General features: G+C 37.9%; 2 protein-coding genes across 2 annotated transcripts in view; one reads left to right on the top strand and one right to left on the bottom strand.

Annotated features, from left to right (window-relative positions):
• CHMP3 (charged multivesicular body protein 3) overlaps positions 1-14,598 on the bottom strand; it is an 81,983-nt gene that overhangs the window by 28,951 nt on the left and 38,434 nt on the right. Inside the window, exon 3 of the mRNA XM_079940488.1 lies at positions 5,924-6,103. Within this exon, the coding sequence (XP_079796614.1) occupies positions 5,924-6,103 (180 nt within the window). The remainder of the gene's footprint in view (positions 1-5,923; positions 6,104-14,598) is intronic.
• On the top strand, positions 2,578-4,854 carry LOC307196543 (UPF0729 protein C18orf32 homolog; the record flags this gene model as incomplete). The annotated part of the gene is made up of 2 exons (XM_079941593.1): positions 2,578-3,288; positions 4,841-4,854. The coding sequence occupies exons 1-2, from the start codon at positions 3,057-3,059 to the stop codon at positions 4,852-4,854; spliced, it is 246 nt and encodes an 81-aa protein (XP_079797719.1). The 5' UTR covers positions 2,578-3,056.

Below are 14,598 nucleotides of genomic sequence, written 5' to 3'. Positions count from 1 at the left end.
TATGAGGAAGGTACTATGATTATTTCCAAAGTGAAAACAGGAAAGATAAAAAAATTAAAGGATCAGTCTGGGAAATCAACTGACTAAACAACTGACTAAAATCTTTCCTAACAACTGACTGAAATCTTTTCCTTTCAGAAAGAAACAGAAAATATAGTGGAAATGAAATGAACACATCGACATACCCAAGAACTGAAGGACCAAGAAACAGAAGGGATAGAACGCTTGCTTTTTAGAAACCCATGTCGAAATATCTGCAGATGAAATTATATGATGTCTTGGATTCCCAGGGGAAAATACAGGGAGAGGCGGGGATACAGATGAAGTAAGACCAGCCAAGATTCTTGGATGGGCATATTAATTTTGATGTATCCATTAAGATATGAGTGGAGATGTCAATTATACAATGATAAAGTCAGGTCTGAAGATAAAGATTTGGAAATCAATGGCATTTAAAGGCATGCGATTAGATGAGATCACCTACGGGGAGAGAGGCAAGATGGAAAAGAGCAGAGGATCTAGAACAGAGCCCTAGAGTATTTTAACATACAAGTATCAAACAGCAAATATTTTACTTTTCAGATGTGATAAAGCCACATTATAATACATATTTGAAACAACATAATATATTATTATGGATGTATACTTAAGGGATAACAGGCTCTTGATATACGTTATGTTTACAGTTACGTTCATTACTGAAAGTACATGCTACAGGAGAAGAGATATTTTTCATGTAGATTAATGAATATTTGTGAGCTATAACTCCTTGAAAAGATATTTTGGAATCAGTACACAGGAAGAAAAGGTGAACAGAAGAGACTGGTCAAGCCCACTAGTTCCCAGGGAAATGTTATAACATTTCTCAAAAATTAAAAAGTCTGACAAAGGTTGGTGGAAAGGTATGGAAAAAAGAACCCTTATCCGCTGCTGGTGGGAATACAAATTTGTCTCTTTGGAGAACAATTTTGCAGTTCTAGCAAAATTTAAACCCAGCTATTTTTAACCCAGCAATTCTACTTCTGAGTATATAACTGTCCTAAAGAAACACATGTGTAAAAGTGAAAAGACATTCACACCAGCACTGTTTAGTAATAGCAAAAACTGAAAACAGCCTAAATGTCCATCAACAGGGAAGAGAAGAATAAAATGTGATACATTCACAGGATGGAATACCACCCAGTAGTTAAAAACATACTTATTTGTCATATCAAACTACATTTATCATTATATCAATATATTTATCAAAATATATTTATCATATCAAAATATACTTATCATTACATTTATGGGTATATTTCAATAGGACAATGATAAATGGGAAAAAAAGATGCAGAATGGTACACACAGTATAACACCATTTATACAAATTTTAATATTCATGATAGTGGTTACCTCTGAGGAGGCTGAAAGAGAAGGGAATGGAACTGCAAAGGTATATTAAAGAAGCTTCAACATTAGTAATACTGCTTTCTTTTACAATATAAAAACTAAGGCGGGGAGAAGCGGGGGTGGGATGAATTGGGAGATTGGGACTGACATATATACACTACTATGTATAAAATAGGTAACTAATGTGAACCTACTGTATAGCACAGGGGACTCTACTCAATGCTGTGGTGTGGTGACCTAAATGGGAAGGAAATCTAAAAAACAGTGGATATATGTATAGGTATGACTGATTCACTTTGCTGTACAGCAAGAAACTAACACAACATTTTAAAGCAACTATATTCTAATAAAAATTAATTTAAAAAACTGAGGCAAATATAGCAAAATGTCAAATTGTATTGGTTCTGGGTGTTAGGTACATAAGCATGCACTATATTATCCTGTGTACTACTATCTTTGCACCTGGGGAGAAAAAGAGTCTGTGAATACAGTGCTTTATTCATAGGGGGAAAAAGGGTAAAATAAGCTATATGTTTTTTGATGTTGATTCAGTAAAGGAAATGCTGAAAATTTTAAAAATAAGCTTATCATGGTCAACTGAACATGTATCTTTTCAGCATGTTGCAGAAAAAATAGGGAGTAAATATGAAGCTTTCAATGATGGCTGTAAAAGTCAAGTATATTTAGTTAAGCTTTCAAAATAACAGATAAGATTAGGCTGTTTCTCCACAGTACTGAATACTTGGCTTGTGCAAAAGGCATATATCTAGGTTATATATCCAATATTTAAAGAGCCTAAATACATCACTTTAGGGCTGAAATAACACAGTTGTTAAAAGTTAAGAAGATATGGTACAAACAGTTGTCTTATTTTTTTTACTCTTTCTTAATCCATGGATTGTTTTCTTCAGTATCTGGAGAAAGAAACTGATATATTCACTATTAGGCACATTAAAAAAACCACATTCAAATGTTAAAACTGAACATAAAGAAATACCTTCAGAGCCAAGTACGACCAAATAACGGATTAAGTACTCATTTGGCACCAGCGTTTAAATTGAAACATTCAAGTCTTCTAACTTTTGAGTGTGATGTACTCATCAATGTAGTAACTGACAGAGTTGAAGATATTCTTTCTTTGGCTGCACTGTGCGGCTTGCGGGATCTTAGTTCCCCGACCAGGGCTTGAACCTGGGCCACGGCAGTGAAAGCGCAGAGTCCTAACCACTGGACCACGAGGGCATTCCCTGAAGATATTCTTTAGTGAAAAATTACCCTGTAATTTCTGAATCTGTACTCAGTCTAATTATCTGACAGCTATTTGCTGCTATTCTCAAAGAACTCTAATTCTGAGTTAGGATTTCTTCATTTAACCGAAAATAAGTAAGAAAAGAAACCAACTGGATGTAAAATTTAACCTATGCCTCAAGCTGTCAGTGATCTGGAGACAGATGCCTGCGGAAGATCACAACGGTATTATACTGGACACTGAAAGGTAACTAAATTATGTTTATTTTTAAATATTATAATGAGTTTTTGAAAATTAAATTGGGCGGTGCCCACTGGGTTGGCTGTGGCATGTCCCCCTGTGACCTCCCCTCTGGAAGCATGGACACTGCCACTGGGGCTTGGTGGTCGCAGGTCAGGATCTCAAGCCTGGGACAATGGTGTGCATTCCCTGCATCGTCATTCTAGTTGTGCTCTGGGTCTACAAAAAGTTCCTGGAACCATATATATACCCTCTGATTTCCCCCTTTGTTAGTTGTATGTGGCCTAGGAAAGCTATACAAGAATCCAATGATAAAAACAAAGGCAAAATAGACTGTAAGGGTGCAGACACAAATGGATTACCAACAAGAGGACCAACAGAAATCTCTGATAAAAAGAAAGACTTAAGTGACTGTCACAAAGGATCTCATTGTTTTAAAAATGGATCTGATAGGGCTTCCCTGGTGGCGCAATGGTTGAGAGTCTGCCTGCCGATGCAGGGGACATGGGTTCGTGCCCCGGTCCGGGAAGATCCCACATGCCGCAGAGAGGCTGGGCCCGTGAGCCATGGCTGCTGAGCCTGCGCATCCGGAGCCTGTGCTCCGCAACGGGAGAGGCCACAACAGTGAGAGGCCCGCGTACCGCAAAAAAACAAAACAAAACATAAAATGGATCTGATAGTATGAAGCACCTTCTTTGTACTTGTCTCTGATCTTTTTTCCTGAGACCAGAATTTGGGCTAGATAGTTTACATATTTACCTGACACTAATCAGGAAATACCTGGTATTTGTATTTAAAATGTAGCTAGTTATATTTAATGACCTCATTCCTGAGTTCCTTTTTTATTAAAGTAGCTTTCATTTCTTTTATTGCAGTTTTAAAAATATGAATAAATAAAAGGTTCATGCCAGTAGACACTGTTCCTAAATCAGTCCCTAAAACTCCTTGGGCCTCTAGTTTTTATTCAGGCTCTTCAAATTTGAGGAGTATAATTTTACTGTGAAACAGTGCAGTGAGACTGTGCGGTGAAATGAAAGGTAGTTTTTGGAGATGATAATGACTGGAAACATAAAGATGTAATTACTGTCTAACTTAATGGAGCAGCTTATCTATGAGAGTAGTAATTACTGTTTATTGCTCTGAGGAAGACAGAAAAGACAGGGAAATGGGGTAACCTCTCTGAAAAATAGAACATCTTTAACATAAATGGCTAATGTATATTATAAAATTCTAATCCTTGTCATATTCCTTCTATTCCTACGAATGTATTAAATATTCAGTTTAGCTTGTTGTTCTTTTTTCTTTTAAAATATAAATATTTAAAAGTAAGATTTTTTAACCACATCAGAAATCAGGATTGTAATAGTGTGATGGCATCAGTATAGTTATGGAGGAGCAATATATTTTTTCTTCTTCTTTTTTAAAGTTTAGATTGTATCAGTTATTTTGTTCCATAATAAGACACTAAAATTCGTGGTTTTCAGCAACAGTGACGTGACTGCACAGTTATTTGCTGGTCTGGGCCTCTCCACATGATCTTTCATCCCGGGCCTCTTCATTTTAGTGTAAGGATCTATAAATATTCAAAGACGATGAGACGTATCTTTATAGAATATTTATTTTCTCTGAAGCAAGGAGAAGTTAGAAAGGACTCCCTGCCTTGGGTCCCCAGTGAAGTCCTGGGTCCTAACTGAGGCTCTGTGAAGCTGTGTCTGGTCAAGTCATTGATCCACCTTGGACTTCCTTTGATATAAATGTGTTTCAACTTTTCTGCCCCAGCCTACCTGAGGGATAAGATAAATTCTCATTAGCAACTAAATCCAGTTGATTAATTTAGTTTGTTTTTTAAGGTATTAAAAACTATATTATGAAAATAGCAGATGTTCATAGTAGAACGATGCAAGGGCAGGTTAAATGAAAAGTTAATGTTCTTTCTCTACTCTCATTTCTTTGTTCTAGCTCCACAGATGTAACCACTATTAGCTTTTTGTATAGCCTTCTAGCAACTTTTTTTTTTTTTTTTTTTTTTTTGCGGTACGCGGGCCTCTCACTGTTGTGGCCTCTCCCGTTGCGGAGCACAGGCTTCAGATGCGCAGGCTCAGCGGCCATGGCTCATGGGCCCAGCCGCTCCGCGGCATGTGGGATCTTCCCAGACTGGGGCACGAACCCGCATCCCCTGCATTGGCAGGCAGACTCTCAACCACTGCACCACCAGGGAAGCCCTAGCAACTTTCTTAAAATATATCATTAAAAAAAAAAATTAAATTGATAGTACACATGTATGCTGAATACCCAATACAGGGCCTGCAGGTTCCTAAGATGTAAGCAAGCATTAGGTTGAGAGTCAGAGATGAGGCAGAAAAGGAGGTGAGTGAAAGCCAAAGACAAACTTAGACTATTTAAAATCCTGCCTGGGGCAACTCTGGGCCTAGGGCCGAAGAAACTCTTTCCTTCATCCTCCCTCTAAGGTGTGGGCGCACTGCTTATGCCTATGACTCAACCCTCAGGTCACTTTACAATACTGTTCACATGAGGAAATACAGTCTGAATTCTAAACAAAGTACATTTAGATGGAGATTTTCCCATTATTTCGACAACACTGGCAAAAGAAAATAACAATAAAATAAAAATGAGAGTAATAAGTATATTTTGCTTTTGTATAACACTCCAATTAAGACAATGTAAGTAATAAAAACCAGAGCTAAGACTGTCCTTCCTCATATATACACTAACAAACGTAAGGTAGATAGCTAATGGGAAGCAGCTGCATAGCACAGCTCGGTGCTTTGTGACCACCTGGAGGGGTGGGATAGGGAGGGTGAGAGGGAGGGAGACGCAAGCGGGAAGAGATATGGGAACATATGTATATATATAAGTGATTCATCTTGTTGTGAAGCAGAAACTAACACACCATTGTAAAGCAATTATACTCCAATAAAGATGTTAAAAAAAAAAAAAAGACCTTCCTATTCAAGGAAACAGTGTTATAATAACGGCAAGAGCATCAGCTAATGATGTGGCTGTAAGGTACCGCTGTCTTACCCAGCTGATTCTTCATCCCCATGAGCACGGAGTTCATGTGTGCTTTGGATGCATAGAGCTTGCTCACGGCCTTCCTTGACCTGATCATCTCCTTGGCCAGAACCACACAGACATCCTTCTGACCCTTCTTGGCAGCATCTTTCACAGATCGTTTCACTTTTTCTTCTTCTCTTTGGATATCTAAATTTAGAACATAAGACAGAACATCAAAAAATTAAGGGTAAACCAGGAGAGTTATTGGCACTGAAATCTGTTCTTACTGTGATCTAAATGTACCTATTAAACAGGAAAACAGATAGGAGGATATAAACTAAATAAAAATAATTAATGTGGTTGGTATTCATTATTTCCGGAAACATTAAAGTAATATAAGAGTAAACAGAGGGCTTCCCTGGTGGTGCAGTGGTTGAGAATCTGCCTGCTAATGCAGGGGACACGGGTTTGAGCCCTGGTCTGGGAAGATCCCACATGCCACGGAGCAACTAGGCCCGTGAGCCACAACTACCGAGCCTGCGTGTCTGGAGCCTGTGCTCCACAACAAGAGAGGCCGTGATAGTGAGAGGCCCGCGCACCACGATGAAGAGTGGGTGGCCCCCGCTTGCCACAACTAGAGAAAGCCCTTGCACAGAAACGAAGACCCAACACAGCCATAAATAAATAAATAAATAAATAAAAAGCCAAGCATTTGAAGCCCTTAAAAAAAAAAAAAAGAGTAAACAGAAAAGTAAATCCTAATACACTAGAGAAAATTTCAAAACTGACTTTGCAAGCCCATTCTAACATCTGTTGGTACTGGTACTAAGGAACTTTAAAAATACTGTAAATGCAGGGAATTCCCTGGTGGTCCAGTGGTTGGACTCAGCCCTTCACTGCCATGATCCTGGGTTCAATCCCTGGTTGGGGAACTCAGATCCTGCAAGCCGCATGGCGTGGCCAAAAAGAAAAAGAATACTGTAAATGAATTCCAGAGCTTGCTCTCATAATCAATAAGTAGTATTCCCACAATTACAGGAGTACAACCTCAGTACATTTATTAATGATTTATAAAAACCTACAACTAAAGGAAAGCCTGAACATACAAAAAGTATCACATCAGTATCAACTAGAGGTAAGATATGTCTATGTTATGTGCTTTATGATTAGGAGAGATTTTTTCCAATTGTGGTAAAATATACATAACATCAAATTTACCATCCTAACCATTTTTAAGGACACAGTTCAGTGGTATTAAGTACATTCATATTGTTGTGAACCATCACCATCATCCGTCTCCAGAACTCTTTACAGTTTTCAACACTGAAACTCAAAGGCTTTAAATAATAACTCCCTATTCCCTCCTCCCACCAGCCCCTGGCAAATACCATTCCGCTTCCTGTCTTTATGAATTTGACTACTCTAGGTACCTTATGTAAGAGGAATCCTACAGTATTTTGTGTGTGTGTGTGTGACTGGCTTATTTAACTTAGCATAAAGTCTTCAAGGTTCAGCCATGTTGGAGCATGTATCAGACACCCTGCTTTTTAAAGGCCAAATATTACATTGCACATATATATCAAATTTTGTTTATCCATTCGGCTATTGACAGACACTTGGGTTGCTTTCACAACCTTTAGCTATTGTGAATAATGCTGCTATGAACATGAATGTACAAGTATCTTTTTGAGACCCTGCTTTCAAATCATTTGTGTATATACTTATATTACCATAGACTTCATGGCTTAAAAATCATGAATTTATTTCTCATAGTTCTGGAAGCTGGGAAGTCCAAGATCAGGGTTCCTAGTGAGAACCTACTTCCTGGTTTGTAGGTGAATGCCCTCTTGCTGTATCTTCACAGGGCAGAGAGTTCACCTCTTGTCCCTCCTCTTATAAGGGCACTAATACCATTCATAAGGGCTACACCCTCATGACCTAATTACCTCCCAAAGGCCCCACCTCCAAATACCATCACATTGGGATTAGGGCTTCGATGTATGAAATTTAGGGGCACACAAACCTTCAGTCTATAGCATTCTGCCTCTGCGTACCCCCCCCAATTTATGTCCTTCTCATATGCAAAATGCATTCATTCCAACCCAACAGCCTCAAAAGTCTTAACTCATTCCAGCATCAACTTTAATGTTTAAGTCCAAAGTCTCATCTAAATATTCTCTAAATCAGATATGGGTGGGACCTGAAGTATGATTCAACCTGAGGCAAAATTCTTCTCCAGCTACGAATTTGTGACAGGCATAGAATAATCATTCTTACTCCAAAAGAAAAAAACAGGAAAGAAGGAAGGGGTGACAGGTCCCAAGCAAGTCCAAAACCTAGCAAGGCAAACTCCATGAGCTCTTAAGACTCAAGAATAATCCTCTGTGAGTAGAGCCACAGAGGTAGAAAACAAACTTATTTTGTTTGGGGGTGGGGTGGGGGAGGGAGAATAAATTGGGAGATTGGGATGGACATATACACACTACTATATATAAAATAGATAACTAATAAGAACCTGGGGTATAGCACAGGTAACTCTACTCAATACTCTGTAATGGACTATATGGGAAAAGAATCTATTAAAAAAAGAGTGTACATATGTATATGTATAACTGATTCACTTTGCTGTACAGCAGAAACTAACACAACACTGTAAATCAACTATACTCCAATAAAAAACAAGCAAACAAACAAGAAAAATAAGAATAAACCTCTTTGGTTTGATATTCTGACTTTCAGACCCACAAGGGTGGCAATGTCACCACGATGGCTGGTGGGGTACCATCAGGCAGCAGCTTTCTGTGGGGGCCCCACCCAAGCTGAGGTTCTGCCAGGCAAGGGGTCTTTGGTTGGAGGCAGCCTAGCATATACAGGAACTGAGGTAGTGGCCCTGATGATGTCTGAATCAGATCTGGGGACATTCTTTCCTTTCCCTGAAGAAAAGTGCAAGTTAAAAGCCTAAGTTTTACTGTCTTGTCCTGTAAAATCTAAGAAGTCAGACAGCCTTCCTTTATTCTGACCTGGATCCGTCCCCATCAGTTCAGACTGGCAGTGATCTCTCTGGAGTAGCTGATAAAATCCATGGGTCACACCCATACTAATCTCCTTATCAAATGGTCAGTCACATAGGTCAGCCATACACTTGGTGTCTTCTGAACCAGCTTTCTCAGTTTTGCAATATGGACAAACAGAGATTATTCCAAATCTCTAAGTTCTGGTTCCACTTTGCTTAACAATTCCCTCTTCATTTCTCTCTCCTCGCATCTTACTATAAGTAGTCAGGAAGAACCATGCCACTCCTCCTATATTTTGCTTAGAAATCTCCTCAGCTAAACACACAATTTCATTGCTTGCAAGTTCTAATTTCCACAAAACAGTAGACCCTGAACACACTTCAGCCAAGTTCTTTGCCACTTTATCAAGAATTGTCTTTTCGCCACTGTCCAATTACATGTTTCTCATTTCCGTTTGAGATCTCATCAGAACGGCCTTTACCATCCATACTTCTACTAACATTATGTACATGGTTATCTATGTGTTCTCTAAGAAGATGGAGGCTTTCTCTCCAGCTCTGTTTTTTTCCCTTAAGCCCCCACCAGAATCATCTTTAAAGGTCCACTCCTGGCAAACTAGGGTTTTGTTAGCATGCAACTCGAAATTCTTCTAGCCTCTACCCATTAACCTAGTTCCAAAGCTGCTTCCACATTTTATGTGTTTGTTACAGCTTCTTGGTACCAATATCTGTATTAGTCAGATTAGTCAGGCTGCTATAATAAAAATACCATAGATTAGGTGGCTTAAACAACAGAAATTTATTTCAAACAGTTCTGGAAGCTGGGAAGTCCAAGATCAAGGTGCTGGCAAATTCAGTTCCTGATGGAAGCCCCCTTTTCCTGGTTTGCAGATGGATGTCTTCTTGCTGTGTCCTCTCACATGGAGCACAGATATTATTTGTCTTGTGTTTCTTCTGATAACAGCACTAATCTCGTTCATGAGGGCTCCACCTTCATGGACTAATTACTTGCTAAAAGCACCCCCCCACCCCGCCCTCCACCAAATGCTATCACATTGGAGATTAGGGCTTCAATACATGAATTTGGGAAGGACACAAACCTTCAGCCCACAGCAATACTCGAAACTGGAATTTCTGGATCACATGGTAATTCTATTTTTAACCTTTTGGGGAACAGCTCTGTTTTCCACAGCTGCTGCACCATTTTACATTCCTCCCAATGGTGATCAATGGTTCTAACTTCTCCACATCCTTTGCCAACATTTGTTACTTTATGTTTTGTTTTGACTGATAGCAGCCATCCTAATGGGTATAAGGTGGTAGCACATCCTGATTCTGATTTATATTTCCCTAATGATTAGTGATGTTGAGCATCTTTTCATGTGCTTACTGACCACTGGTATGTTTTCTTCAAAAAATATTCTATAGACTTGAAAGTCTATTCAAGTCCTTTGTCCATTTTTGAATATTTATTTGGATGCGCCAGGTCTTAGTTGTGGCACACAGGATCTTCGTTGTGGTGTGCAGGATCTTTAGTTGCAGCATGTGGGGTCTTTAGTTGCAGCGTGTGGCATCTTTTAGTTGTGACATGCAGGATCTTTTAGTTGCGGCATGTGAGATCTAGTTCCCTGACCAGGGATTGAACCCGGGCCCCCATTATTGGGAGTGTGCAATCTTAACCACTGGACCACCAGGAAAGTGCCTGAAAAGGGCTTTTTAAAGTTGAGTTTTACGAGGTCAGTTCTACGTATATTCTGCAAATATTTTCTCCCAATCTATGGGTTGCCCTTTTAGTGTTTCCCCTTTTTACTGTCTTTTGATTCACAAACTTTTTCATTTTCATGACGTCTATGTGGTCTGTTATATTTTTTTGTTGCCTGTGGCTTTCGGGTCATATCCAAGAAATCACTGCCAAACCCAATGTTGTGAAGCTATGGCCCTGTTTTCTTCTAGAAGTTTTCTAGTTTTAGCTTTTACATTTAGGTCTCTGATCCATTTTTAATTAATTTCCATATATGGTTTTAGGTAAGGGTCCAAACTCATCCTTTTGCATGTGGAAATCCAGTTTACATAGCACCATTAGTTGAGAAGGCTGTCTTTTCCTCACTGAATGGTCCTCACATATATTTGACCATATACGTGAGGGTTGATTTCTGGGCTCTCTATTCTATCTCACTGGTCTTTATGACTGTCTTCATGCCAGTAGCAAACTGGTTTTAATTAGACAGTTTTGTAGGAAGTTTTTTTCCTTACAGTTTTATTGATATATAACTGACATACAGCACTGTATAAGTTTAAGGTACACAGCATGATGACTCACTGACAGAGATCATGAAATGATGATCACAGTAAGTTAACATCTATCATCATATAGATAGAAAATAAAACACAGAAAAAATATTTCTTCCTATGATTAGAACTCAAGATTTACTCTCTTAACAGCTTTCATATATAACCTACAGCAGTGTTCATTATATTCATCCTGTCATACATTACATCCCTAGTACTTATTTATCTTATACTGCAAGTTTGTACCTTTTGACCACCTTCATCCAGTTCTCACTGCCCCCAAACCCCAACTCTGGTGACCACAAATCTGATCTCTTTTTCTATGAGTTTGTTTGTTTGTGGTTTTTTGAACTATAATTGACCTACAACACTACGATAGTTCCTGGTGTACAGCATAGTGATTTGGTATTTCTGTACATTACAAAATGATCACCACAATAAGTCTAGTTACCATCTGTCATCATACAATGATACTACATTATTATTGACTATATTCCCCACTCTGTACATTTCACCCCTGTGACTCATTTATTTTGTAACTGGAAGTCTGTACCTCTTAATCCCCCTCACCCATTTCACTCGTTTACCTGCGCCCCTCCCCTCTGGCAACCATCCGTTTGTTCTCTGTATCAATAATGGTTTCTGTTTTGCTATGTTTGTTCATTTGTTTTGTTTTTAAGATTCCAAGTACAAGTGAAATCATACGGTATTTTCTTTCTGTCTTAATTTCACTTAGCATATTACCCTCTAGGTCCATCCAGGTTGTCACAAACAACAAGATTTCAGTCCTTTTTATGGTTGAGTAGTATTCTAGCTTCTATATGTCTATACACACACCACATCTTTATCCATTCATCTATCAGGGGCACTTAGGTTGCTTCCATATCTTGGCTACTGTGAGTAAGGCTGCAATAATCATAGGAGTGAATATATCTTTTCAAATTAGTGTTTTTGTTTTCTTTGGAAAAATACCTAGAAGTAAAATTGCTGGATCATATGGTAGTTCTAATTTTTTGAAGAACCTCCATGCTGTTTTCTGTAGTTGTTGCCACAATTTACATTCCCATCAATACTGCACAAGGGCTCCCTATTTCTCCACATCCTAATCCACACTTGTTTGTTGTCTTTTTAATAATAGCCATTCTCACAGGTGTGAGATGGTATCTCACTCTGGTTTTGATTTGCATTTCCCTGATGATTAGTGATGCTGAGCATCTTTTCTTGTGTCTGTTGGCCATCTGTATGTCTTCTTTGGAAAAATGCCTATTCGGGTTCTCTGTCCATTTCTAAATCAGTTTTATTGCCTATTTGAGGTCTTTTGTGCTTCCATATAAATTTTAGAATTATTTGTTCAGTGAAAAATGCCACTGGAATTCTGATACGTACTGAAATGAATCTATACATGGCTTTGAGTAGTATGGCTATTTTAATAACATTAATTCTTCAAATCCACGAGCATGGTATATCTTTCCATTTGTTTCTGTCATCTTCAGTTTATTTCATCAGTGTCTTATAGTTTTCTGAGTACAAGTTTTATACCTCCTTGGTTACATTTACTCCTAGTTATTTTATTCTTTCTGATGCAATTGTAAATGGAATTGTTTTCTTAATTTCTCTTTCTGACAGTTTGTTGTTAGTGTAAGAAACACAACAGATTTCTCTGTATTAATTTTGTATCCTACAACTTTACTGAATTCATTTATTATTTCTAATAGTTATTTGGTGGCATCTTCAGGATTTTCTACACATAGTATCATGTCATCTTCAAATAGTAACAGTTTTACTTCTTCGTTTCTAATTTGGATTCCTTTTATTTCTTTTTCTGGTCTGACTGCATGGCTAGGACTTCCAATGCTATGTTAAATAAACAGGGCAAGAGTGGGCATCTTTGTCTTGTTCCTGATCTTAGACGAAATGCTTTCAGCTTTTCAACCTTGAGTATGATGTTGGCTATGGGTTTGTCATAGATGGCCTTTATCATGTTGAGTGATGCTCCCTCTTTTCTCACTTTGTTGAGACGTTTTATCATAAACAGATTTTGAATTTTGTCAGAAGCTTTTTCTGTATCTATTGAGATGACTGTATGATTTTTATTCTTCAGTTTATTAATGTGGTATATAACAATGTCTAATTTGCATAAACTGAACCATCCTTCCATCCTTGGATAAATGCCACTTGATCATGGAGTATGATACTTTTAAATGTACTGTTCAATTTGTTTGCTAATATTTTGTTGAGAATTTTTGCATCTATGTTCATCAGTGATATTGGCCTGTACTTTTCTATTTTGTGTGTGATATCTTTGTCTGGTTTTGGTATCAGGGTGCTGATGGCCTCACAGAATGAGTATGGAAGCATTCCTTCCTATTCAAATTTTTGGAACAGTTTTTTTTTTTATTTTGTTGATGTGGTGTATTACATTGACTGATTTTCATAGGTGAACCATCCTTGCATTCCAGGAATAAATCCCAGTTGGTCATGGTGTATAATCCTTTTGAATCCTGCTTGCTTGTATTTTGTTGAGGACTTTTGCATCAGTGTTCATAAGGAGTATTGGTCTGTAGTTTTCTCTTCCTGTAGTGTCTTTGTCTGGCTTTGCTATGGGAAATGCTGTCCTTAGAGAACAAGTTAGATAGTGTTCCCTTTTCTTCAATTTTCTGAAGAAGTATGAGAAAGATTGGTGTTAGTTCTTTAGATGTTTAGTAGATATCACCAGTGAATACATCAGGTCTAGGACTTTTCTTTGTTGGAAGAGATTTTTGATTACTGATTTAATCTCAAGAGTTATAAGTCTATTCAGATTTTCTATTGGTGTTTCAGTATTGGTAGATTTTATAATTCTATGAATTTGTCCATTTCATCTAAATTATCCAATTTTTTTAGTGTACAATTGTTCATAGTACTCTCCTACATTTTTTATTTCTGTAGAATCATAGTAGTGCTCCAACTGTCATTTCTGATCTTAGGAATTTGATTCCCTCTCCCTCTCCCTCCTCCTCCCTTCTTCCCTCCCCACCACCATCAATGTAGCTAAAGGTTTATCAGTTTTGTTGCTTTTTTGAAGAACTCACTTTAAGTTTCTTTGATTTTTCTCTCCTGCTCTTCTAGTCTTTATTTCTTTTTCTCTGATCTAATCTTTCTTATTTCCTTCTTTTTGTTAGCTTTAGGTTGAGTTTTTTCTTCTTTTTCTGTAAGTTGTAAAGTTAGGTTGTTGATTGATATCTTTCTTCTTTTTTAATGTAAAGCATCTTTATAGCTATAGTTTCCCTCTGAGCTTTTGCTGCATCCCAAAAGTTTTGATATATAGTGCTGTGGTTTTCACTCATCTCTAGGTATTTTCTAATTTTCCTTCTTATTTTTTTTAAACTGATTGAGACTTGGTTTTTGGCCCAACACATGG

The sequence above is a fragment of the Stenella coeruleoalba genome (assembly GCF_951394435.1).
Source record: "Stenella coeruleoalba genome assembly, chromosome: 13".
NCBI classification, from domain to species: Eukaryota; Metazoa; Chordata; class Mammalia; order Artiodactyla; family Delphinidae; genus Stenella; species Stenella coeruleoalba.
This window is presented reverse-complemented; position numbering and strand designations above follow the sequence as displayed.